Here is a 22,718-nt window from a genome sequence, read left to right as displayed (position 1 = left end):
GGCGGCCGCCCCTGGAACAACTGGCGCGATCAGAACAGGGTGTGTAGGAGGGGGGGTGGGGGGGGTGGAGCGTGGGACCTGCCTCCCAGACGCTCCTCATATTGCATACCATTGGTGTCACCACCATGACCCCCCCATACCCATCCCCCTTTTCTCCACCACCCACCCCCATCCACCGTCACCCCAGGTGACCTACTCCAGCTCGGTGGACATCCGGCCGGAGTGGCGCGTGCTGGGCGACGCGGTGCCCTTCACCTCCCTGCACAAGATGAGCAGCCGGGTGGGGGAGCCCGAGGACCTGGCGGTGGCGGGCAGCCTGGCGCCCTACGACCGCGCCGCGGACCGCGTGACGCCGCGCACCGCAGTGCGCCTGGCGCGCGCGCCCGCGGCCGCGCCGCCGCGCCGCCCCGCCACCTCCTCGGCCGACCCGGTGCTGCGCGCGCTGGCGGCGGCCAAGCAGGGCCACGTCTTCGCCACCGACGAGCTGGTGGCCACGCTGATGGCCAGCCCGCGGTCGGTGTACCCCTGGGACATGGTGGTCACGCGCCGCGGCGACCTGCTCTTCCTGGACAAGCGGCCCGGGAGCAGCCTGGACTACGTGACCAACGGCGAGACCAGCCCCGACCCCATCCCCGAGGACCGCAAGCTGCTGGACGGGCTGCAGCAGCTCAGCGCGGAGGCCACGGCCGTGCACGCCGCCTTCCGCGCTCAGGTCCTGCGCGCCGACGGCGAGCGCGCGTCGCTGGAGGGGCCCGCACCGCCGCCGGGGTCTGCGCCCCCGGCCCCCGTCGCGGGCGAGGCGTACCGCTACCGGCGCTGGGCGCTGGGCGACATCGACCTGGTGGTGCGCTGCGGCGTGGACGGCGCGCTGGGCAGCACCGAGGGCGGCGCCGCGGCCGCGGCCGCCCCCGCCCTGCTCGCCGTGCACGCCTTCAACGAGTTCGACCCCAAGTGGTCGGGCATCGACTGGCGGAGCAAGCTGGAGAACCAGCGCGGCGCGGCGCTGGCCACCGAGCTGAAGAACAACGCGGCCAAGGTGGCCAAGTGGACCGCCGCCGCGCTGATGGCGGGCGTGGACGTGATCAAGCTGGGCTACGTCACGCGCGCCAGCCCTAAGTCCAGCGAGGCCCACCTGCTGCTGGGCACGCAGTCGGTCAAGCCCGCCGACTTTGCCGCGCAGATGAACCTGAGCATGGACAACGCGTGGGGTATCGTGCGCGCCCTGCTGGAGCTCTGCTACGACACCATGGAGGAGGATGGTGGGTTCCCGGTTTGGCTTCTTTGCAGTGTGTGGGAGGGGGCCAGGTGGAGTCCCCCTCGTTGCGACGACGGTCATGAGTGCGAGGCTTCCTACTCAATTCCCCCTCCCCTCCGACATGTACCTCCCCACCCGCCCCCCACAGGCACGTACCTGCTGGTGCGGGACCCCAACAAGCCCCAGCTGCGGCTCTACGCCGTGCCCACCGAGGCCTCCAGGGCCAAGGCCGAGGCCAAGAAGGAGGCGGCGGAGGCAGAGGCGCCAGAGGCCGCCGCGGCGCCGGAGACGCCCGAGGAGGAGTGATGTTGCGGCATGGGTTTCTGAGGGGGCGCAAGCTTGTGGCCCTGTCTGTCTGTAAGCATCCGACATGGGCATGGGGTGAGGTTGAGATGCGTTTTGACATCTGAGAGCGTATCAGGGGACAGCGCAGTCAACCATGGCGCTTGTACCGTCTCGTGTCCATCGCCGCATTCCAGGCGCAGCCTGTTCTCAATGGTGGCAGGCACCACCAATTGTCTCCACTCCTTGACAAAAAGCTGAAGAGTAGAAGTCAAACGCGCTATCCATTGCGCCAGAGGGAGAGCACAAAGGTGGGGACAGCGACCCGACCTCCCTCCTGGGACTCGAACCCAGAACCTTTTGATGACCTACTTTCTTTGCACGCGGCAACCGAAAACTCGAAAATGGGTTTTCCTACCCTTTACAAAGCGTATGGCGGGAGCCCTGCTTCGACTTGTAGACTGCTGTGGTCGATCAGCGGCGTCTTGCAACAGAACAAGGTTTAAAGCGTGGCCAGATCGATGTAGGGCAGCTGCTACGAGTGAGGCTCGAAGTCCTAGGGCAGGCTATTAGAAAGGCACGCTTTGGGGCTTGTGCAAGCTTGAACACCAGCAATAGCAAACCAGTATGTCAGCACCAGCGACACATCACACCTTTCCAAATGAAATACAGCACTCCTACACGCAGATGCAATGCCCCCAGTGGCTCCCTGGGTGTAGCTGGTGCCTGCCCTGCTGGGTTTAGCGCAGCTCAACTGCGGCAGCATGCAGGCATCGGCGTGCCTGCGCCTCGAGGAGCAGCCCTTGGACCACATCATCACACCCGCCCACTGCCTTCCTAGGTACATTCTGGGTGTCATGCTTGTACACACAGGGCTCCTTGCACACACTCCAGGCCTAGAAGGTAGTTTGTGGTCTGGTGAGGCTCACTCCCCTCTCACCCGGTGTGGGCCAGAATAGCGTCGCAGGCAAGGGCAGCAGCACCCCCCTCCCCCCGCCTCAGTGCCTGTACGGCGGCGGCGGCGCCTGGGGGTAGGGCGGCCTGGACGGCGGCGGCCCGTTTGCCGGCCCTCGGCCGTACCCATACGCAGGCGGGGGATACTGCTGCAGGGGCTGCGGCCAGCCATGCCCATACCCCGGTGGGGGAGGGCGGGCTGGCGGGTAGGGGTAAGCCCCCTGCGGCGGCTGGGGCTGCGCTACTAGGACCCCGGGTGGGCCGGGGGCCGGCGGGGGTTGGGACCCAGGGCCCGGGCCCGGCCCTGCGAGAGTCTGCGCGGACTGGGACATACCCGCCGCCTCGTCCCTCGCTTTCTGCAGGGCGATGGAGAGATTGCTTCCAATGTTCGGGTGGCGTCTGGTCAAGTATACAGGTCATGAATCCAGGGAAACCTACTGAGAGCACAGCACGCCGGGTATCGCGGTGCCGGTCCGCGGCGCCATCCAACGCGTCCACTCCCCACCCTCAGTTCCCTGTCCCCCACCCTCAGTTCCCTGTCCCCCACCCCGCCAGCCAGCCATGCACACACTGCGCCCCACAGACCAGGCACTCACCAGCGCCTCGACGCAGCTCCCCGCCGCCAGGGCGGCGTGCTTTGGCAACGCGGCGCGGCGCTCCTCCATGCTCACGCCCTCCTCGCCCCACACCATGCCCATGTCTGGGGGCGGCCCGGCAGGCGGGGCGCCGGGTGCAGCAGACCCAGGCCCCGCGGCGGCGGCGGCGGGAACTGTCCCGTTGCCGAGGGGCTGGCTCGCAGCGGCGGCGGGGAAGAGGGGTCGTGCGCCGGGGGGCGGCGCCTGGGCGTGCGGCGCGGCGCCCGGCGGCCCTGCCGCCGGGGCGGCGGCCGGGTATGCGCCCACGCCGGGCGGTGGGCCCCGGCCCGGGGGATACACCCCGTACGCGTGCGCCGGGGGCGGGGCCGCCGCGGGGTAGTGCGCGTAGGGCGCGGGCGCGTAGGGCGCGGCCGGCGCTGGGGCCATGGGCGGCGGGGGCCCGTAGCCTTGCTGCTGCCCCGGGTAGTGCCCGCCGGGGCGCATGCCCGGGTACGCGCCGTAAGCCGGCAGGGGCCCGCCCGCCGCGCGACCGACGGGCGGCGCCATGCCCGGCGGGGCGAGGCTGGGGGGCCCGTACCCGCCCACGCCGGGGTCCGGGGCGGCCTCCGCAGGCGCGGGGGCGGCGGGGATGGGGCCGCCTCGCTGCATGCCCGCCGGCACGCCAGACATGCCAAAGACGTCAAACTCCAGGCTCTCTCGCCCGGGCAGGGCGTCAGGCACGGCCGTGACAGGGTGCTTGTGGACCTATAGGGGGGCACGGAGGAGGTCTGCCATTGCGGTGCTGGCATTGACAGGGGAGCACGGCGAGCAGCAGGGCTCCAGCTTGACCCCCAACCCCTCCACAGTCACTCCCTGACAACCCCCCCCTTGCCACGGCTTCATCACCTGCAAGGAGTGCACGGCGAGCGCCCGAACCGTCACCAGACGCTTGTGACATGTCTCGCACTTGAAGTGCTTGCTCTTCTGGTGAGTGATGAGGGTGGCCTCGTCCTGCGGAACGTGTGCGGCGTGGTGGGGTGGAAGCCGGGGTCATGAGCATGACTGGCAACGCACTTCTCGAGATCCCAATGCGGCGTCAATCACGGCCTCCCTGCGAGCTCACCTGGAACTCCCGGTCGCAGTAAAAGCACCAAGGCTTGACATCCTCCTCCTGCCGCCTCCTCTTCCGCACCATCGTGCACTGCGCCTCCCTCTCGAGTTTCGTTACAGCTTTCGTTCTTTAGAGGCAGCGAAGAAGTGTCGCCACGGCGTGGCCCGACGCGACTCTCGTGGTGCTGGGCACCAACCCCGGAGCGGGCGCGAAAATCTCATCTTGGGAGCCCTCTAATCGGCTGCTGCATAGAGCAGCTTGTATTTTGTACATCGCTGAGTCCCTCACTCTTCTGGCATCCTCACATCGATGCTCAGAATGACAAGCCCACGTTCAGTCACCCCATGGCTTCACACTGCAGCTGCTCAGACCACCACGCCCAGAGGCGTCGGTAGCTCGTCCCAGAGCACAGGGTGCTCCTCCGGCTTGATCAGTCTGCGACCATCACGCATTGAATGTGGCTGATGGTGAAGGTCCTTCAGCATAGGGGGCGGCGAGACGCCGAGGCTCTCTCCCATGGGCCAGGCATGCTCAGGGCGGACTCCAGTCCCCCATTCCATCCTGCTTGACCCTGCATCCCAACCTCGCTTCACCTCCACATCACCCCTCCGCCCATGACCACGACGTACCTTCCTTCCCCAACCCCTCACACTGCCACGCACCTCCTCTCCGCCCCCTTCTCGGTGATGGTGACCAGTCGCACCACGCCGCCCGAGGATCCATCGCGGGCCATGGCCAGCTCCAGCGCAGTGGCCACGAGGTCCTCTGCCTCACTCCGCGTCATACCCTCCCTGCAACGGAGGCGGCGCAGGCGCACCATTTCGCGAGGTGGGCGGCGCAAGGTCATCGACTGTCTTGCCGGGGCAGGGGTGGCTGGCTCTCCCCGAAGCATTCCTCTGGCACCCTCTGCCGTCATCAGCAGTCCCCTGGCCGGGGGATCGCATCCCGACCTCTCCCCGGTCGCACTACGCACCTGAACTCTTCGTCCAGGTAGCCCCAGATGTAGGTGCTGCCGGAGCCGTCAGTGGTCCAGGATTCCTTGGACAGGGTGCCGCCGATGGGGCAGCCATACACCTGAGGCCCGCCGGCCGCGTCCCACCCCGCCACGATCATCGCGCCCACCAGGTGCTTGTACTGGTAGTTCATCTGGTACCGGTGTGTTGGGTGGGGCGTGGGGGTGAGGGGCCACAGGCGCGGGCTGATCGAGGGGGGACATCGATGCATGTTCGCCTCATGGGATGACAGGGCTGCCCAGGCCCCCCGCTCTTCAGGCACTCACTCACCGATCTGATCATGCCAGCCACGGTCTTGACCAGAGCTGGCCGTTGCAGCTGGGACTCGTGCTGCTCGGTGAAGTAGCGCACTGCGGGGGTGGACAAGGAGGACGAGTTTGGCCGGGGGGGGGCCGGGGCGTAACGATTAGGGTGCGGATGCGCTTAAGGATCGGAGAAACTGCAAGTGTAAGCCTATACCCTCACCATAGTCGGAGACGGCCTGGGTGTCGGACGCCGAGCCTGAGCGAAGGAGGTACACCCTGTCCGTCAGCGGTGTGATCTTGTCGGAGGCCCTGTTGCTGATGTAGTTTCCGGTGCTCACACGGGAGTCGGCACCGATGACCACCCCTCCCGCGTAGGTCACTGCCACTATAGTTGTCCCGGTGTGGGGAGGTGACGTGGAGGAGGGGTTGTGCTCACCACTGCAGTCCATGCTCCCAGGGTGGCCCGGGGTGATGGATTTAAGGCTTGCTTTTATCACGTTTAGGTAGGTTTACACTGATCTGAAAAGTGAGTTGCTGCGAATGGGTGGAGGAACAAAATACAAGCCCGAGCTATCAACGCTGCGATGTGCCCTTGATCACTGGATGCGGACAGTCACCTGCTCAGGCGCAAGCGCCCCTGGGTCTTGTTCCCACAGCGCATTGCCAGAACCTGAGTATCATTCAAAAACCACAGGCTCAGCTGCTTGACAGGGAGACCACATGGATTCAATTTGTTGACGATAAGAGCTCACCATGTGTGTTCGGGGTTGCTTTGAATTGAGCAGCGGCGCCTTGAGTAGGGTTACCTGTCCCTTCTCCTGGCCACTTTGTTGCTCCTCGCTCACGAGCTCCTGTTACCAGAGCACAACGCTCGAAAATTGAGTGCGGGGCATGCAAGTCACGCCCCGGGAGACTGAGGACTTCCACAACAACTCACACTGCCGATGTGCAATCTTGAACAAGGCATCGAGGTGGCTGGAAGTTCTAGAAACAGAAAACACCAGTAGGTCTCATAGACAGTCTGCAGCCTCAAGGAAAGATGAATCGTGATGGAAGCTGCTTATGGAGTAAAACAGGGACTGAAAATGTGGCAAAAGAGGAACATTCTAGTCTACCGCCTTAACCGCTCGGCCACAGCCGCAGATCGAGATCGCGGCCGACAGGATTCGAACCTGTGCGGGTTCCCCCAGTAGATGGCATTTAAGAAAGTCGGAATACTCCGATGAATGATAGTAATGTAATAAACGTAGATTATATACTGATTATTCAGCGAGACCCTCGGTTGGTGCCGACGCATGGTGTTCTTCTGCGAGGTCTGCCCGACGCGGCTGTAATTCGTCTAAAATAGAACCGAATGATTTAGTTGCTGTGGGGCTTTTGCCAACTTTTGTACTTCGGAGTCGCGCAGATCTGGACTTTTTGTTTATACGCTACAGAATAGCGTCGTCCTTCAAGGGGCCCAGCTGTGCATTGTCTGGATCTGGAAAACTGTAACGAGATGGGCCAAGATGCTGAGAGGGAAGCCATCAGGATTTTCAACCGGTTCACACAGGGATGGGTGCAACGAATGGCATGCAATTGGCCAGTGACTTCAGCTTGGATGAAGACCTTTGGGTGCTGGTGAGTCTAGCAATCAGTGATATCCATGAAAAGCACTCGGCGCCACATTATACTGTAGCACTTGAAGCTGCATGACGGAAAGTGGAAGGTCTATGTGGACGCAGACGAACTGGGATTACCCCGAGTGCCAACAAACTGGGCAACTCACATTGTCCCTAATTGGACACATCGGGCAACCATCATGGAGAGTCCCCTTCCCACGAATCAAATTCAGACGGAGATCCGGTCACTGAGCTTCCATGCCAGCTTGCATGTGTACTCAAATTGGTGTGTGCAGTGATGATGAGGTTGCAATGTATCCCACCCATTGCTTGAATGGTCGATGTATGACTTGGCTCGGGCAAGGGATCAGCAGGGCCCTGCTCAGCACCCATGAGTGCGCAGCAGGATACCAGGCCTCTCCCAGATACAGCAGTGCCACTCACATTGTAAACTTCCCCCTTCAGAATTCCCACACCCCGTCATCCGCACTGAGACCAACCCCTCCCCTTCATCCGCAAGCGGCTTTCCATTCACGGGCTGGAAACTCAAAGCGTGGCGCGGGGGTCAGTACAGGGGCGCGTGGCCTTTCCAGGCCTCCGACGCGGGCGGTGCTCGCTGCGGCGGCCCTCCGCGGTCTCAGATCTTGGGGTTGTGCACCGCCTCCTCCGTCTCGGGCTCGGCCAGGGCGGCCTCCGCCAGCTCCTCCAGCTCGGGGGCGGTGAAGCCCAGGATGGCAGTCAGGGTGGCCAGCGTGGCCCCCAGCACGATGAAGGGGAGCAGGGCGCCGCCGTGCGCCTGGGCCAGGATGGGGCCGAAGATGAGGAGGTGGCCCAGGGAGGCGCCCAGCAGGCCGGCGTTGAGCGTGCGCGGGATGCTGCGGCTCAGCAGTCCCGCCTCAGCCTTGTCCTGGGTGTGGGAGGGGGGTGAGGAGGTTGCAGACGGGAGCCGCAGCGGATCCATGCGATGCAGGAGGAGGGGATGTTTGTGACTGAAGCATCCCAGAGCACGCCCAGAGCGCCACAGCGCCAGGCGGCGGAGAGGAAAGCGCGGCGAGGGCGCCTTTCTGGGGCGAGGTCCGGGTCTCCGCACGCCATGCAATCACTGCACCACCGCCTGCCCACCCACCCTCCCTGCCATGCCGCACTTGCTGCTGACAGTCACACGACACACAGCCACTCCCAAACCACCTCTCCCTACCGACCTTGAGGGTGAGGGTGACGGCGGGTGCGATGGTGAGCATGCCCACGCCAAACAGCTTCCAGGGGAGCAGGGTAGAGGCGCCGTAGACATAGCCCAGGGTGTGATAGAGGGAGGTCTGGGGCACCAGCACCACCAGTGCACCCAGGGCCGGGGCAGCGAGGGAGAGGAGCAGGTAGAGGCGGCCGAGGATGCTGCCGTGGGGCAGGCGCAGCGCGGCGCGCGCGCCGTCCGCCACCGTCTGGGCCCCGCGCTGCGCGCTGTCGGGGGGCGACACACGGGCCTGGCTGGCCAGCAGGACCAGGGTGGTGCCGTGGGTGAGGAGCACCAGCACGGCGGCCAGCGGGCTCAGCGTGGCGGGGTAGAAGAAGTGGGTGGCCAAGGAGAGCAGGGCGTAAGCCGCCAGGCCGGTGCGCAGCACATCTGGCCCCGCCGAGCGCTTGGTGTGCTTGCGCGACGCCTCCTGTGGGAGGGTCCGGGGAGTGAGGAGTCCAAGGTGGGGTTCGGGATGAGGGGTGCTGCAGGTTGGCGCTCGCTGCGGCGCTGGATATCCTCTCTGCACTTCATCAGATGGATCCAGGGCCGAGCCAGTGACACAGGAATGGCAGGGCGCAGGCTAGGAGGCTGACGACCCTGTTGATACGGCCCTCGGACCCCTCACCTCGAGGGCAAAGGCGGCGGAGACGATGGTGACCAGGGTCGTGGCCACCAGGCCCAGCGTGTGGCCGTGCTGGTCCTCCACCGGCCGCGCCGCGCTGCCGTAGAGCCAGTGAGCGGTGGTGCGGGGGCCGAACATGAGGGGGAGGGAGAGGAGGGCATAGGCCAGGCCCAGCAGCACGTACAGCTGCGGGACAGACAGCCCGCCTTGCGCGACTGGAGGTTTGGGAGGAAAGGGGGGCGTTAACAACGTCCGTGAGCGATGCAGAGGGTCGTGCATTGGCATGCGGATGGGTGAGAGAGGAGGGGCTCGATACGTTCCCGGGCCAGAGCCGCCCCCCGGCCACGGCCTTTGACAGGACAACACCCTCCTCCCAGTGCCGGAACTCACGGCTCCTGGCCTGGGTCTTGGCGCCCTTGAGGCCGCCCTTCTCACGGATCCATGTGCTCTGATGCTGCTCCTGGAGCTTGGAGGGGGAGCCACCCAGGTCGTGGGTGGTGGAACGGGTCTCCACCATGGCGAACACCGGTGAGCAGGTGCCCGGACAGGCTGGGGTCAAGAGTCCCGGCGCGGCGGGGTGGGAGCGAGACGATTTGTCCTGATGTGATGTCAGCAACACTTTCGAGTTACAGCAAATTTTACTGCGAGGTTTTAGAGCCGCTTGGGGGCGGCTGTTGTCTTTTGGTTGGAACTCGCACCCGTTCCGGAAGTGCTCCCTCTACACGCTCCAGCTGCGGGACAGCTTCTTCGTGCCTCTCGGCCGCCATGCCCGGCTGGCCGTGGCGCGTGGTCCGCGCCCTGAGCCTTCGCACGCTCTTTGCAGTATGGGCCGATCCCGATGGCTGCATCATGGCGTGACGGAGCGTTTGCAACCGTGTTGGAGACATCTGCATGGCTGTCAGAGTGAGATCACTTCCGGGCGGGAAGTCTACCACGTGGGGACTTCATCACAAAATTTCCACCTTTCGATGTGCGGTGTCCATCCCACCGCACAATACGGTCCACCACCTGCAGGAGAGCAGTATATATATGAAAATGTCTTGACCATAAGCGCCTCCAAACCCATTGATCGTGCGCGATGTCCCTCGTTCACATGCGCTCCATCTCGATGGCGACGAGGCTGGCCCTGACTGGCCGCCTGCACCAGGCTCCCACCCTGGTCCGCTGCCTCGCGACACAGGCCCAGTCGTCCGGCGGGGCCGAGACTCCTTCCTCGTACCTCATTCAAGGAGCCAGTCGAGGGATGGGGCTGGAGTTCGTGAGGCAGCTCCTGACAGATGACGCCAAGGGCACCGTGTTCGCCACCTGCCGCTCCCCTGCAGCTGCCACAGACCTCCAGGCCCTGCAAAAGGAGCATGGAGACCGCCTGCACGTCATAAAATTGGATGCCACTGATGAATCTAGCATCGAGGTGGGGTATGAAGGGGGGAGGCCAAGAGCTGGGTCTGGGTCTCTCTCGCTGGGCGTAGACAACAAGTGCAGCGCTCCTGGCCTGTTCTGCGCACAGGGGCATGCCCAGAGCATGACGGAGCAGCGGCCTCCACCCACACCGACCAATCCCCTTTCCCCTGTCGCAGGAGGCCGCCAAGGAGGTGTCCGCCGTGACTCCCTGCTTGAGTACTCTGATAAACGTGGCGGGCGTGCTGCAGGACCAGGCAACAGGACTGAAACCGGAGCGCTCCCTGCGGGGCATTTCGTCGGCCAATCTGCAGCAGAGCTTTGCGGTGAACACCATCGGACCCATCCTGGTGGCCAGGACCTTCATGCCCTTGCTGAGCCGCTTCGGCAAGGACAACGAGTGCGTCCGAGTGGCGGGCGGGCATGGAGGGGGATCACAATGTCATACATTCCACAGAGTCGACGCTCCATCGTCCAAGCTGACTGTTGGACGAAGCGCTGGCATCTCCCCTCAGTAGATCCACCCCTCCCTCCCCCAAACCACCGACCCAACCACGCAGGATCCCCGCCAAGCTGGCTTTCCTTAGCGCCCGCGTGGGCTCCATCTCCGACAACAAGCTGGGGGGCTGGTACTCGTACCGCGCCAGCAAGGCAGCCCTGAACCAGCTGGTGCGCTGCGCGGGGCTGGAGTCGGAGCGGAAGAAGATGGGGGTGGCCTGCCTCCTCCTGCACCCGGGCACGGTGGACACCGACCTGTCGGCACCCTACCAGGGCAACATCCGTGACGACAAGCTGTTCACCAGGGAGCGCGCCGTGCGCCAGCTGCTGGACATCGTGAGGGGGGCGGGCATGCAGGACAACGGCCGCTTCATCGCCTGGGACAAGACCGATATCCCCTGGTAGGCTGGGTGGGGGGTGTGGGGCTGCAACAGGCCCTCGCAACTGCACCAGCCCCGGCATGCATCACATGTACATGCATCTGTTCTCGTTGCCACAAACTCTTCCCCTCCCCATATGACGCTTTGCACACCTTCTCAGACCCTTTTCTTTGCTGGTGCTTGCACCCCTGCCAGCCCTCGTTGAAATAATGGTGTGCCTCATTGTTGCTGCCAGCGCGACACGCGCTCTGCCTCACATGTATTCTCAGAAGTCGCAAGGGGGTTGGCACTATCGGCGCGTCATCGTGCTCAGGTCCCACGCCTGGGGTTCCCACCTCCGCGCCTGGGCACCCCCACCGCCCCGCACCCCACCCCCACCCCCTCACGGCGCCTTCTTGTGGATGAGGCCCGGGCCATACTCCGCGTACTCGGCCTTGGACATCCACATCTGCTGGAAGGACCCCAGGCTGGCCAGCACCGAGCCCCCAATCCACACGCTGTAGCGCCGCTCCACGGGGTTGCTGGGTGACACCAGCTGTTGGTGGGAGGAGGAGTGAGGTGTGGGGGTGAGCGGCCTGCGATCAGATGGTCATGCGAGCTCACCGGCCCGGCCAGAGTCGCCTCGCCAGCCCAGACCGCTGCTGCAAGGGCTCACAGAGGCGCCTTTCCCCCCTCCCCGCACCTTGACGCGGGCCAGGGCGGGCGCTGCCTCGGTCACCTCGCGCTCCAGGCGCTCCCGCAGCGAGGCGAAACCCGCGGTCCCCCCGGTCAGCAGCGCGTTGGCGTAGAGCTCGCGCCGCGCGTCCACGTCGCAGCGCGCCACGCACTCATTCACCGCCGCCTGAAGGGGGGCGGGGGCCGGCGCGGCGTCGTCCGGCGCACCCTCCGCGCCGTACCTGGCGAGCAGGCCGGGGTTGAACAGCGCCTCCGGCACGGCGAAGCGGTCGGCGCCCACCTGGATCTCCTGCCCGTCGGGCAGCTCGTAGGTGACCTGGGGGATGTTGGCGTTCTCCTCGGGGTCAAAGGGGCCGTCGGAGACGCGGCACACCGCGTCCTTCAGGTCCTGCGCGATGGACAGCACGGTGTGGCGGCGGTAGGAGTCGGTGGCCGTCACGGCGTGCAGCTCGCCATCCGGCCCGCGGTACTTCCTGGCCTCGTACTTGACCTGCAGGGGGGGAAGGAAGGGAGGGGTAACAGGGAGCCAGCGTGAGCGTCACGGCTGCTGGAGGGGGAAAGATTGCAGGGTGGAATGACGGCCGCCCGGGCCAAACAGGGTAGCCAGATCCATCACGGCACCGTTGTCGACGCAGTCCCTCCACCTGCCATTGCCATCATAGCCTCGGCCAGGTCAGAACTCAAACCTCCGCCACCGGCCCATGCCCGCCCACCTCAAACTGGCCGGGCACGGTCTCGACCCTCTGGAAGTCGAAGCGAGGGTGGATGCGCGTGCCGCCGGACTGGACAGAGTGCATGAGGCACCGCGTCAGCAGGGCTCCGCCCAGGGGACTCCGGATCACCGACTTCTGGAGCACATACCCGTCATGCACGGCCGCCACTGCGGGGAAAAGGAGCAGGCGTGGAAGGGGGATGGGTTTGCGCAGAGGAAGACAATCAGGCCTTGGTGGCTATCAGAAGGTTGAATGCACGACAAAGCGCGGGCAGAGCTGCAGTTGGAGCTGGACTTAAGGTCAGGGGAATGAGGATTGCTCGTGCTGACGTGGATTGAGGCCCCTGAAAGTTTTGGCGGGAATCGCGCGCCCGCCTCGGCCCGAAGTAAGAGCGCGGCCACTCCCCAGGCCCGCTGCCTTGTCCACACGTTCGAACGCTAAACCCCGAGGAAACGGGTTGTGATCAGCCAAGGATCCACCATGAGTGAGGCTGTGAACCCCAAGGCGTACCCGCTGGCGGATGCACAAGTACGGGGCGGTGGGAGCCCGAAAACTCGCCCCACGGCATGCATGCATGCAAAACATGACCGGAATCAGGAGAAATATGTGCAGCTGAAGCAAACCTTCCCACCCATCCCACCTCCGCAGCTGACCCAGACCATCCTGGAGATCGTCCAGCAGGCCACCAACTACAAGCAGCTGAAGAAGGGCGCCAACGAGGCCACCAAGACCCTGAACCGCGGCGTGTCCGAGGTGATCGTCATGGCCGCCGACACGGAGCCCATCGAGATCCTGCTTCACCTGCCCCTGCTGGCCGAGGACAAGAACGTGCCCTACGTCTTCGTCGCCTCCAAGGCCGCCCTGGGGCGTGCCTGCGGCGTCTCCCGCCCCGTCATCGCCGCCAGCGTCACCTCCAACGAGGGGAGCCAGCTGAAGAACCAGGTGCAGCAGCTGAAGCTGGCCATCGAGAAGCTGCTCATCTGAGCAGCTCACCCCCTGCCTGGCCACCGTTGCGCCTGCCGATGCACCATGGTGCCTGGCCGTCCAGTCCGTGTAAAAGCCGTGGGAAAGTGCTGCCGCCGCCGCCCAGTCCACAGTGTACTGATGGGATGTGGGCCACGGCGGCGCCTGGGAAGGTTTGCCCGCAGCCCTGCCTTGCCCACCCATCCATGCCTCCATACCAAAGAAAACAGCCACGCACCCATCGTCTGGGCGTGTCCGGCGTCCACGACGAGCGCCGTCTGTCGCCCCGTCGAGAAGGCACTCAGCACCGCGTTTTTCGCCAGGAAGACGGCTGCATTGGGGGGTTTCGGGGAGGCGGGTGAGATTTACAGCACGGTGCCGGGCGGGGCGAATGTGCAGCGAGAGCTGCGGCCTCTACTTGGTCGGCAGTGCCCTGGTGCACTTGCCGATAGCCAAGGGCACCTCTGCAGGTGAACTCTATGATGTCGACGCTCAAGCCCTTTCACCTGGGTTGGTGGGTAGGTGGCATCCTCCCCCACCCCTCTCTGCTCGGCATCTGGCACGGTCCCCCACCCAGGGTAACCCACCAGGCGTGTCGTATCTCTCAAACAGCAGCTCCACTTGCTTTTCCCGAACTGGGCGGGGTGTGTTTGAGGGCTCTCCCAGCATGAGCGGATGCTCCTTGAGGTCGAGCCGCAGCTGATCCCTGTGGTGACATGGTGGGGGAATGATGACAAGGCAGGCAGTCCTGCGGGGCTGGGTGATGCGCCGCCACCGACAGTCTGAGACCATGTCATCCAAAAGAGGTCCGGGACTCCTCGCCAAGTTCATGCCCTGCCATTCAAATTCTCCAGCCCAGCTTGGCAGGGCCGTGAAACTCACTTGAAGGCATGGTTGTAGAGTGCTTCAAGGGCGTCCCAGTCCTCCAGGACTCCAGCCTCAGAGAATGGGGAAATCACCTGCAAGCAGGTAGTGTGCATTTTTCAATCCCAAGTGCTAGCAATGAGCTTCCTCTCTCGTTCCCTGCATGGTGCCACCCAACCTCAAGAGTGTTGGCCCTCTATGCCCACCTCCAGCCCATCTTGGGGCACGGCAAGGCTGGCTGTGCCCACTTTGAAGGTCCTCCCAGACGGGCCGACACCATCCACCTCCATGGCATCGCCATTGGGAGGGGAGTCAATGCTGCCAAGGGCCTGTGATTTTGGATCAATGCCGGCAAGGGTGAGCTGGGTGTTGGGGGGGCACAACACGGGCAATGACCTGTTCAGTACCCCACTCACGAGGCCTCGGGCTTTCGGCAACAAGGGTAACATGATACAAACATTCTCGACAACGTGTCTCACCGAGGGGAAGACGTGCTTGGGGGTGTCCTCTCCAGCATAGCCCACTTTCACAGTGAAGGACCCCAGGTCCACCACCACGGCATTCACCTCATCTGGGATTGACAGGACGGCATCCCAGCGATCAGGCTGAGCAATCCAATGATGTACATGTGCATGCGTCCACATACCAGCACCTCTCACCTCCTCCATACATGGCACCGCACTGTCACCAGGACGGGGGATCAAGTGGCTGGTCCGGGTGCCAGGCCTTTGATACCGCGTCACCCTTCCTCTCGTTGTTCTTATCTAGGAGGCTGACTGGGATGATTCAGGATGTAACGTCACTCAGCATGTGGCAGATCGGTGCTAGGCATTCGGCCCCACTCCGAGCGCGAACTCTGCACTGACAGCGCGCTCGATGACAAGGAGCTCAAATCTCAAACATGACAATCGACGATGTGGGCTGGGATCCCGCACAATAGCTCGCCCAAAATTACTTACTCAGACTAGCGTTATTGAATTATGCACGGCAGGCCACGCGCAAAGGGGCCACCCGATCCCGAGCGGGTGAAGGCCACGGCCCAGAAGGTATGGGAAAGACTGTACCGTTGAATGCAGCAAATGACTCACTAATCGATTGCTCAATATTTTGTGATCCATAAATTTCCATCGTGTATTGCTCCGCAGGCTGAGCTTCTGGGGCGTCTTAATGCTGCTGTGCTCCAGGCCAGATCGGCTGGGCCGGCAGGTCCGGCAGAGCTGCAGTTGACAGCCAGGCTCCTGGAGCTCAACCCGGAGATGTACACGGCCTGGAACCACAGGAGAGAGGCCCTCGTCCCAGTGTTTAAGGAGGGAGGTGGGTCTTCTGGTTTGAGGACCAGGCAGCGACAATGATATCACATTGATCTTGAGCGGTGGGTGTCTTCACAAACACAGAGCATTCTGGAGTGCCGTGAGTTGGCTGGCTCCAGGCCAACCTATGACATTTCCACAAACAGGTCAGCAGGCCATGCAGGCGGCAGCGGAGGAGCTGGCGCTCACGCTGCGGGCACTCACCCGCAATCTGAAATCGTACTCGGCCTGGCACCACCGCAAGTGGGTGATCGGGCACCGGCTGACGTCACTGGAGGCTGAAATCACGCTGGTGGAGACGCTCCTGGATGCAGACGACAGAAACTTTCATGGCTGGGCATATCGGCGCTTTGTGGCCGATGTAGGGGGTGCTGGGTCTTGGGGATGGGGGGTGGCAGAGACTGCGAGACTCTGGGGTCCTGGGAGAGCACCGATGGTGCAGGGGGGAAGCACGAGGGCTGCTCACTCAGGCAGCTGATGAGACACAGTTGATGCGCTGTCCCTACCCTGGCTTCAATTGGAGGACCAGGCCCTGCACCCATGTTCACAGAGGGCCTTGTAGGAGGCTGCAGCATCCATCCTGCTCAGTTTCACCCCTGCTCACATTTCCTTGCCCCACCTTCCCAACTCCTCGTCATCAGCCCACCACTCCCTACCCTGTCTACAGTTGATGGGCATGCCGGTGCAGAGGGAGCTGGAGTACACCACAAGGAAGATCCAGCACAACTTTTCAAACTACTCTGCGTGGCACTACCGCTCCAAACTTCTCCCCTTGCTGCACTCTGAGCCAGGTGAGGTGTTGGACGCAATGAGGTTGGCCTGGAGCCAAATGCTGGGGGGCAGACGGTGGGCGAGAGGGGTGGATGCCTGCTCTCTGGCAGCAGCGGCCAAGCGGCGCGGCAGGACCTGAGGATGGTGTCTAAGCATCACGCCGCCTCGATGACCTGCTCAACCTCCCCCCTTTTAAAATGATTAAAGGGCAGGTGTGCCTGCTGCTGCCGACGACAGTCCCTCTGCAGCCGCAGAACGCCAGGCCATGATCAGCAGCAGCCGCGCAGGAGCCACAGGTGCCCTGGTGCTCCACCAGACGCTGGAGATCGAGTATGAGCTGGTCAGCCAGGCGTTCTTCACTGAGCCCGAGGACCAGAGCGGCTGGATCTACCATCGGTGGCTGCTGGGTGAGGCGGAGGGGAGGCCCAGTAGGCAGGGTTGTGTGTGGCACGAGACTGCAAAGGTACTCCCATGATATTCAGGGACACTGCTGGTTGCCTCCTGCACTTGCCCAGGACATGCACATTGGCGCCTGCAGCACCTTCTTCCATCACACCACACAGGGTGCTCCGTGGCGCACTGGCAGGCCGCCCCCGAGTCTGAAGCGGAGCGCGCCAGGCTGGCAGATGTGCTGGGGTGCCAGCTGGCGCTCGTGAGTGACCTCCTGGACCTGGAGCCCGGCAGCGTGTGGGCGAGGAAGACCCGGGCCCACCTCCTGGGCTTGATGCAGAGGGTGGGAGGGGCGGCGGGGGGCAGCGCCGGGCGAGGGAGTGGGGGCGAGGCCGCGGACTGCGTGGCGGCCGCGGCGGCGTGGGAGGATCTGGAAGGGTTGGACCCATACCGAGCCGGATACTACAGGCACGCTTGCAGCGTCTCTGCACGTGCTTCTGTGTGAGAGTATACCTGATGTGAGGCTCAGGAAATGAATCTGTCGGACAAGTACCAGCCCTCCTCCCGCCCTCATCCTCTTGGCTTGCCTCGCTGTGGTGCAAAGAGAATGTCCCATTTCCCAAGCTCTTGTGAATGCAAGCACACGATGGGCGGGACGCGCCTCCTCCTAATCTTCCTCCATGCTGCCCCTCTGCTTCCGCCGCGCCTTCTTCTCCTTGCGCCGTTGGGCGGGGGGAATCGTGGGCGCTGCGGGAGGGGGGGCGCTCGGGAGCGTGGCCTCCAGATGACTCCTCACTGCTGCCAGGGGGTCTGCCTGGAATACAGGGTTGCTCAGCACACTCTTCAATCGCTCTGCCTCCGATTTCCTGAGAGTCAGAGGGGTGGGGGAGAGGGTGGGTCTACACAGTGGCCTCAGCAACCAGGTACTCTGGAGAGCATGCCCCAGACAAGCAACTCCACTGAGCACATTGATGATGTTGAGAACAACCGCCTGCGCACCCCAAGGCTGCTCTGGTCTTCAGTGTCTTGACGCCCTTTCCTCGCTGCCTTGGGCCAGACCCTGACCGCGAGGAGGGCGAGGGGTCGGCGCCCAGGGCCTCTGCGAGCGCCGAATAGTTTGAGAGTGCCACAGAGGGCCGCCGCCGCTTCTGTTAACAACCAGTGTGGAGCAGGTGGAAGGGTGGCCGGTGCGGAGGTGAACTGGTCATGCCAGGATCATCCCTGCTGGGGCTGTGAGCATGTCATGTGGACTGCCCTTTGTCAGCACAGAACCTGCCCCTTATGGTTGGGATTGCAACTTTGGCTGGCATCAGGATTGCTTGCCACCGTCTCTCCCCCACGAACCTTGACACCCGACGAGGTGGGTTTAAGCTGCTTTGCGGCTGCTGCGGTGCTTAACTCTGTGGTGAGGGCAGAAGTGGGATTAAAGGTAGGTCTCAGTCTCCCTTGCAGTCATTGGTAGCATGCATTAGCGGCTTCTTAATAGTATGACATGCATCAACAAGTTTCACACCAACCCAAGGAGATCTGCACACCATTGCCCACACCCTCCGAGCTCTACATACTCTTGAGGAAAGATACTTTCTTGTTGACTTTGCGCTGCACATGTGCAGGTACGGCCGAACCAGAAGAAGCTGCTCTCGGCGTCTTATCGCTCTGCAATGTCGCGGAAGCCTGAGCTGATACATGTCACCAATCATTTGCGACCGAGTCGGCTCACCATTGCACTGTCCTTCAGAAAGCGAAGCTGCTCTCCCATTTGTGAACTTACCGTTGTCAACCTTATAGACGCCCTCGCCTTTCCCATCGCGAGTATATTGTTTTCGGGAGTGCCACCGGGGGCTTCGCTTGTGTGTAGAGGGGCCTGCACTCACTTGGACACTCACAGTCCGCTCTCACCCCGCAAATTTACCAGCTCAAGCTCAAAGGATCGCGTTTATCAGGACAATATACTCCTCCAATGTAATGAACTCTTTGAGGTCCAACATATATACATGTGCATGTAAATGTCAGTGAATCTGCATCGCTCCTGCTCCCTTAGGACGGTCCCGCAACCTCAGGGCGCGAATGCAAACCACAAAGCGTTCGATTGCCCTGTCTATCAAGGAGACCTGGGACCAGCAGACACCCGTCTGGTTATCACAGCACCGACTGTCCAACGCGTGTTGTTTTTCCTTGATGGCTCCATATGCCCTTTTCGTCCCGCTGGGATTGGAGCAGTGGCGGGTTGTTGTACAACTTGATGTCCAGTGAGCCTTTATCCCCTCCCTCAATGTGACCATAGAGGAAAGCGAGCATTCGACTGCGCCTCGAATGATCGAAGATGACGTACCTCAGAGATCCTTGCGAGCTCAGGTGGCACGCTGATTCCCCAAGCCGCCCTATACCTCCGAAAGCAGGCCGAGACAGGGCGGGCTTGCAGGATTGAAAGCCTGCATCAGTCTGACCAGATGTGAAGACTACATGCATAATGGTATCTTAGGCGGCATGACGATTGCCTCAGCACCTGACTTTGGATTTCCAATTGCGTGTATCGCAGAAGATCGACCCCTTACGAGAATCTACAAAGACACATCCGAGGAAGCCCATCCTGGGCGACAGCAGATTGCTTCCACAAACCGACAGATGATCTCATTTTGTTGCGGCAGCGACCATGGACTCCTCATGCTAGGGGTACGTGGAGTTCAGAAATATGCCCGGCCAGGCCTCCGGGTCATGCTGCGGTCACCAGGGACCCGCTTCTCGAGCAGCCAATCTCTTCTTTCCTCCGAGGACCTAGGCAGCTGCCCCCAAAGCTCGAGGGGCAAGTGTGCATCCAGGGAAAGGTATAGACTCGTGCGAATTACGGTCATCAACAAATTTTTGTATTGAAAGGTTGAGTCCTGTTCACAGGAAGGGTCGGCTGAGGTCCGTGCTGTTCATTGTGCAGTGTCGTCCTCCGCGAGGCCTCGAAACATCAGCCATTAAGGCCCATTCCTCCAGGTCGTGTCCCCGACTTCACGTTCCAGAGGTGAGATGTATGTTTTACGCTGGCTTCCAGAGGCATTATTGTGTTTCACAAGACGAGGGATGAAGTTCCCAATCCCATGCTCCAACCCCTCCCGCCACCTCCTCCCTCAACCCTTACCGGGGCCCTTTCCCCCCCCTAACGCCACATGTCTCACCCAACATCTCACTTCAGGTTTACACCTGCGCCTCTCCCAGTTATCGAACGCTCGCCCGGCTGTCCGTCATGCGCTTCTCTTCCTCCGTCAGACTGGGAGCCAGCATCCGGGCGGTGCTCGCCCTCGTGGCCCTGTCCCTCCCTGTCAGCCTCGCTGCATCTCAGGTAGGTTGGAATGATTTCTCGGTGGTCTCGGTATGTTAAGAGTCTCTACCCTGCCCTCGCCAGTCTTCCCGGATGCACACCCGCTGTCCGGACGTCCGGGACAGGACCGCCGACACTGGTGCTCGCCCTCCCCCGCAGTCGTACGCCTCCGGCCGGGTGCTGGTGAAGTTCAAGGACAACACCGTGCGCACCATGTCCGACGACCAACTGGGCCTAAAGTACACCAGGTCCGCGGTGGACTCCGTGGGCGTGTACGACATCATCGACGACAGCACCGTCGCCGAGAAGGTGGCCAAGCTCTCCACCCTCCAGAGTGGGTGCACCTGGCACAGCGTTTTGGGAAAGGGGGCCAATGGAACCTGTACCTGGGCATGGTGTCAGCCGAGCCCTGCCGGCGCAGTGAACCCCAGCTGCATATTCATGTGCCACCTTGAAACCCCAAAAGATTGGCGATGGCCGGCCGTGCGACCCCGGCGCCGGCCGCCAGCCGGCCGCCATGCCTCGTCTGCAGGATCATGATCCCCAGTGTAGCACGTACACACACATGCCTGAGCATGCATTAGTCGTCTTCCCCCCCCCTCCACCACCCCCCCACCCTCCTTTTCCAGGCGTGGCCCTGGTAGAGCCCGACTACCGCGTGACGGTGAAGCGCTCCAGCAACGACCCGCTGTACCCCCAGCAGTGGCACCTGCCCGTCATCTCCGCCGACACGGCCTGGAACTCGGTCACCGGCACCGGCGCGGTCAAGGTCTGCGTCATCGACTCCGGCGCGCGCATCGACCACCCTGACCTGGTGGCCAACATTGCGGGGGGGTGGAACCTGGTGCCCATCCCGCAGGTGACGGGGGCGGCGCCGCCCTCCCCCGGCACCGCCGCCTATGCCAACTACAACGACACGCTGGGGCACGGTACGCACACCGCGGGCAGCGTGGCGGCGGCGGGGAACAACGGTCTGGGTGTGGCGGGGGTGGCCTGGCGCACCAAGCTCTACATCTGCCGCTTCATCTGGGATGACGAGGCGGGGTACATCTCCGACGCCATGACCTGTATGTCGCTGTGCCGCGCCGCGGGCGCGATGATCACCAGCAACTCCTGGGGCGGCATCGACTACTCCACCTTCCTGTACGACGAGATCGCCAAGGCGCGCGACGCTGGCCAGCTCTTCGTCAACGCCGCGGGGAACAGCGCCATCGACATGAACACCAACCCGCGCTACCCAGCCTCCTACAACCTGGACAACATCATCAGCGTCGCCGCCACCAGCATGTCCGATGGCCTGTCCGCCTACAGCAACTACGGGACGTGAGTTTTTTGGGGGGGGAGGGTTGGGATGGGTGTGTGATTGAGAAGAAGGGGTTGGGAAGGGGCGCGGGGGATGGAGAGGAGTGCCTGCCCAGCCCTTGAATTGTCCCTCCCCCGCCCTCGCCTGAGCGTCAACCACCCGCACCATCCCTCCTTCCCCTCCCACCCACCTCTCCTCCAACCCAAGACAATCCACCAAAACCCCACACCCGCACCCATCCCCGCAGGGACTGCGTGCACATCGGCGCCCCCGGCGATTACATCCTGAGCACGACATACAACGGCTTGTACGGCCGCATGTATGGCACCAGCATGGCCACGCCCTCTGTGGCGGGGGCGGCTTCGCTGGTGCAGGCCGCGGCGCTGTCACGCGGCAAGACGCTGACCTACTCGGCCATCCGAGCCTACCTGCTGGCCAACGCCGACACGCTGGCCTCGCTCAAGGGCTACGTCGCCTCTGCGCGCCGGCTGAACGTGGCCAAGGCCGTCGCGGCAGTGCTGGCGGACTTCCCACCCAGCCCGCCCCCCAAGGTGAGCTTCTACCCTCTGCCTTTGTTTTGGGGAGTCCCAGGCCCCTGCCCCCGTGCCCACCCCCTGAACCCACGCCCGGTCTGGAAAACCACGCCTGCCATGCCCGCACCCCGCCCCCTCCTGATGGACACCCCCCCTGTGGTGTGACCCCATCCTTCAATGATGGACCCCCGCCGGCACCCATCCCGATGCCCATTCTGAACTCGTGCCTTTAACCCCTTCCCTGTCCGGTGCAGACTAGCCCCTCCCCCCCCCCTCCCAAACCTGCCTCGGGCCCCGCCGTGCCGACCCCCTCTGGCCCGAGCCCCGGCCCCACCCCATCCTCGGGTCCTGCACCCGAACCCTCACTGCCAGCTGCCACCCCAAACCCTGCGCAGAAGCCCCCACCCCCTAGCCCGAAGAAGAGCCCGCCCCCGCCCGTCAAGCGCCCGCCGCCCCCCAAGACCTCTCCACCCCCGCCATCGGTAAGGAAGCCACCCCCACCCCCCCAGAAGAAAGGGCCCCCACCCCCCAAAACCACCTCGCCCTCGCTCTCAAAGAAACCCCCGCCGAGCAAGAAGGTTTCACCCCCACCCCCTAAGAAGGTCTCACCCCCACCCGCCAAGAAGAAGTCGCCCCCACCCGCCAAGAAGAAGTCACCCCCACCCCCCAAGAAGAAGTCGCCCCCACCCCCTAAGAAGAAGTCGCCCCACCCCCAAGAAGA

General features: G+C 63.3%; 10 protein-coding genes across 10 annotated transcripts in view; 6 read left to right on the top strand and 4 right to left on the bottom strand.

Annotated features, from left to right (window-relative positions):
- The window catches only part of F751_2008 (Eukaryotic translation initiation factor 3 subunit D), a gene marked incomplete at both ends in the record, with an annotated part of 3,225 nt that extends 1,664 nt beyond the window's left edge, over nt 1-1,561 (top strand). The window contains 4 exons of the mRNA XM_011399715.1: nt 188-280; nt 461-712; nt 800-1,259; nt 1,404-1,561. Coding sequence (XP_011398017.1) covers nt 188-280; nt 461-712; nt 800-1,259; nt 1,404-1,561 — 963 coding nt within the window. The remainder of the gene's footprint in view (nt 1-187; nt 281-460; nt 713-799; nt 1,260-1,403) is intronic.
- A 339-nt stretch (nt 1,562-1,900) lies between these two features.
- Nucleotides 1,901-2,110, top strand: F751_2007 (hypothetical protein; the record flags this gene model as incomplete). Its single annotated transcript, XM_011399714.1, has 1 exon — nt 1,901-2,110. One exon carries the CDS (start codon nt 1,901-1,903, stop codon nt 2,108-2,110), a length of 210 nt encoding a protein of 69 aa, XP_011398016.1.
- Nucleotides 2,111-3,831: 1,721 nt separating this feature from the next.
- F751_2006 (Zinc finger protein 207) lies at nt 3,832-4,261 on the bottom strand (the record flags this gene model as incomplete). The annotated part of the gene is made up of 2 exons (XM_011399713.1): nt 3,832-4,077; nt 4,190-4,261. The coding sequence occupies 2 exons, from the start codon at nt 4,259-4,261 to the stop codon at nt 3,832-3,834; spliced, it is 318 nt and encodes a 105-aa protein (XP_011398015.1).
- A 281-nt stretch (nt 4,262-4,542) lies between these two features.
- F751_2005 (Proteasome subunit beta type-6) lies at nt 4,543-5,884 on the bottom strand (the record flags this gene model as incomplete). Its single annotated transcript, XM_011399712.1, has 5 exons — nt 4,543-4,612; nt 4,840-4,968; nt 5,151-5,323; nt 5,461-5,540; nt 5,656-5,884. The coding sequence occupies 5 exons, from the start codon at nt 5,882-5,884 to the stop codon at nt 4,543-4,545; spliced, it is 681 nt and encodes a 226-aa protein (XP_011398014.1).
- A 1,789-nt stretch (nt 5,885-7,673) lies between these two features.
- On the bottom strand, nt 7,674-9,409 carry F751_2004 (hypothetical protein; the record flags this gene model as incomplete). Its single annotated transcript, XM_011399711.1, has 4 exons — nt 7,674-7,943; nt 8,239-8,697; nt 8,896-9,107; nt 9,283-9,409. 4 exons carry the CDS (start codon nt 9,407-9,409, stop codon nt 7,674-7,676), a joined length of 1,068 nt encoding a protein of 355 aa, XP_011398013.1.
- Nucleotides 9,410-10,135: 726 nt separating this feature from the next.
- F751_2003 (putative oxidoreductase) lies at nt 10,136-11,193 on the top strand (the record flags this gene model as incomplete). The annotated part of the gene is made up of 3 exons (XM_011399710.1): nt 10,136-10,303; nt 10,470-10,690; nt 10,851-11,193. The coding sequence occupies 3 exons, from the start codon at nt 10,136-10,138 to the stop codon at nt 11,191-11,193; spliced, it is 732 nt and encodes a 243-aa protein (XP_011398012.1).
- A 357-nt stretch (nt 11,194-11,550) lies between these two features.
- F751_2001 (Actin-related protein 4) lies at nt 11,551-15,027 on the bottom strand (the record flags this gene model as incomplete). The annotated part of the gene is made up of 8 exons (XM_011399708.1): nt 11,551-11,703; nt 11,851-12,333; nt 12,557-12,723; nt 13,758-13,850; nt 14,107-14,225; nt 14,402-14,478; nt 14,590-14,745; nt 14,863-15,027. 8 exons carry the CDS (start codon nt 15,025-15,027, stop codon nt 11,551-11,553), a joined length of 1,413 nt encoding a protein of 470 aa, XP_011398010.1.
- On the top strand, nt 13,037-13,540 carry F751_2002 (13 kDa ribonucleoprotein-associated protein; the record flags this gene model as incomplete). Its single annotated transcript, XM_011399709.1, has 2 exons — nt 13,037-13,084; nt 13,205-13,540. 2 exons carry the CDS (start codon nt 13,037-13,039, stop codon nt 13,538-13,540), a joined length of 384 nt encoding a protein of 127 aa, XP_011398011.1.
- Nucleotides 15,028-15,639: 612 nt separating the features above from the next.
- On the top strand, nt 15,640-17,359 carry F751_2000 (Geranylgeranyl transferase type-2 subunit alpha; the record flags this gene model as incomplete). Its single annotated transcript, XM_011399707.1, has 5 exons — nt 15,640-15,697; nt 15,840-16,054; nt 16,361-16,484; nt 16,677-16,871; nt 17,028-17,359. 5 exons carry the CDS (start codon nt 15,640-15,642, stop codon nt 17,357-17,359), a joined length of 924 nt encoding a protein of 307 aa, XP_011398009.1.
- A 2,727-nt stretch (nt 17,360-20,086) lies between these two features.
- Nucleotides 20,087-22,718, top strand: part of F751_1999 (Extracellular basic protease) — a gene marked incomplete at both ends in the record, with an annotated part of 4,334 nt that continues 1,702 nt past the window's right edge. The window contains 5 exons of the mRNA XM_011399706.1: nt 20,087-20,182; nt 20,321-20,495; nt 20,791-21,484; nt 21,712-22,015; nt 22,393-22,479. Coding sequence (XP_011398008.1) covers nt 20,087-20,182; nt 20,321-20,495; nt 20,791-21,484; nt 21,712-22,015; nt 22,393-22,479 — 1,356 coding nt within the window. The remainder of the gene's footprint in view (nt 20,183-20,320; nt 20,496-20,790; nt 21,485-21,711; nt 22,016-22,392; nt 22,480-22,718) is intronic.

This window comes from Auxenochlorella protothecoides, assembly GCF_000733215.1.
Source record: "Auxenochlorella protothecoides strain 0710 unplaced genomic scaffold scaffold18, whole genome shotgun sequence".
Taxonomy (NCBI): Eukaryota; Viridiplantae; Chlorophyta; class Trebouxiophyceae; order Chlorellales; family Chlorellaceae; genus Auxenochlorella; species Auxenochlorella protothecoides.
Note: the sequence above shows the minus strand (reverse complement) of the source record. Positions and strands in the feature narration are given on the sequence as shown.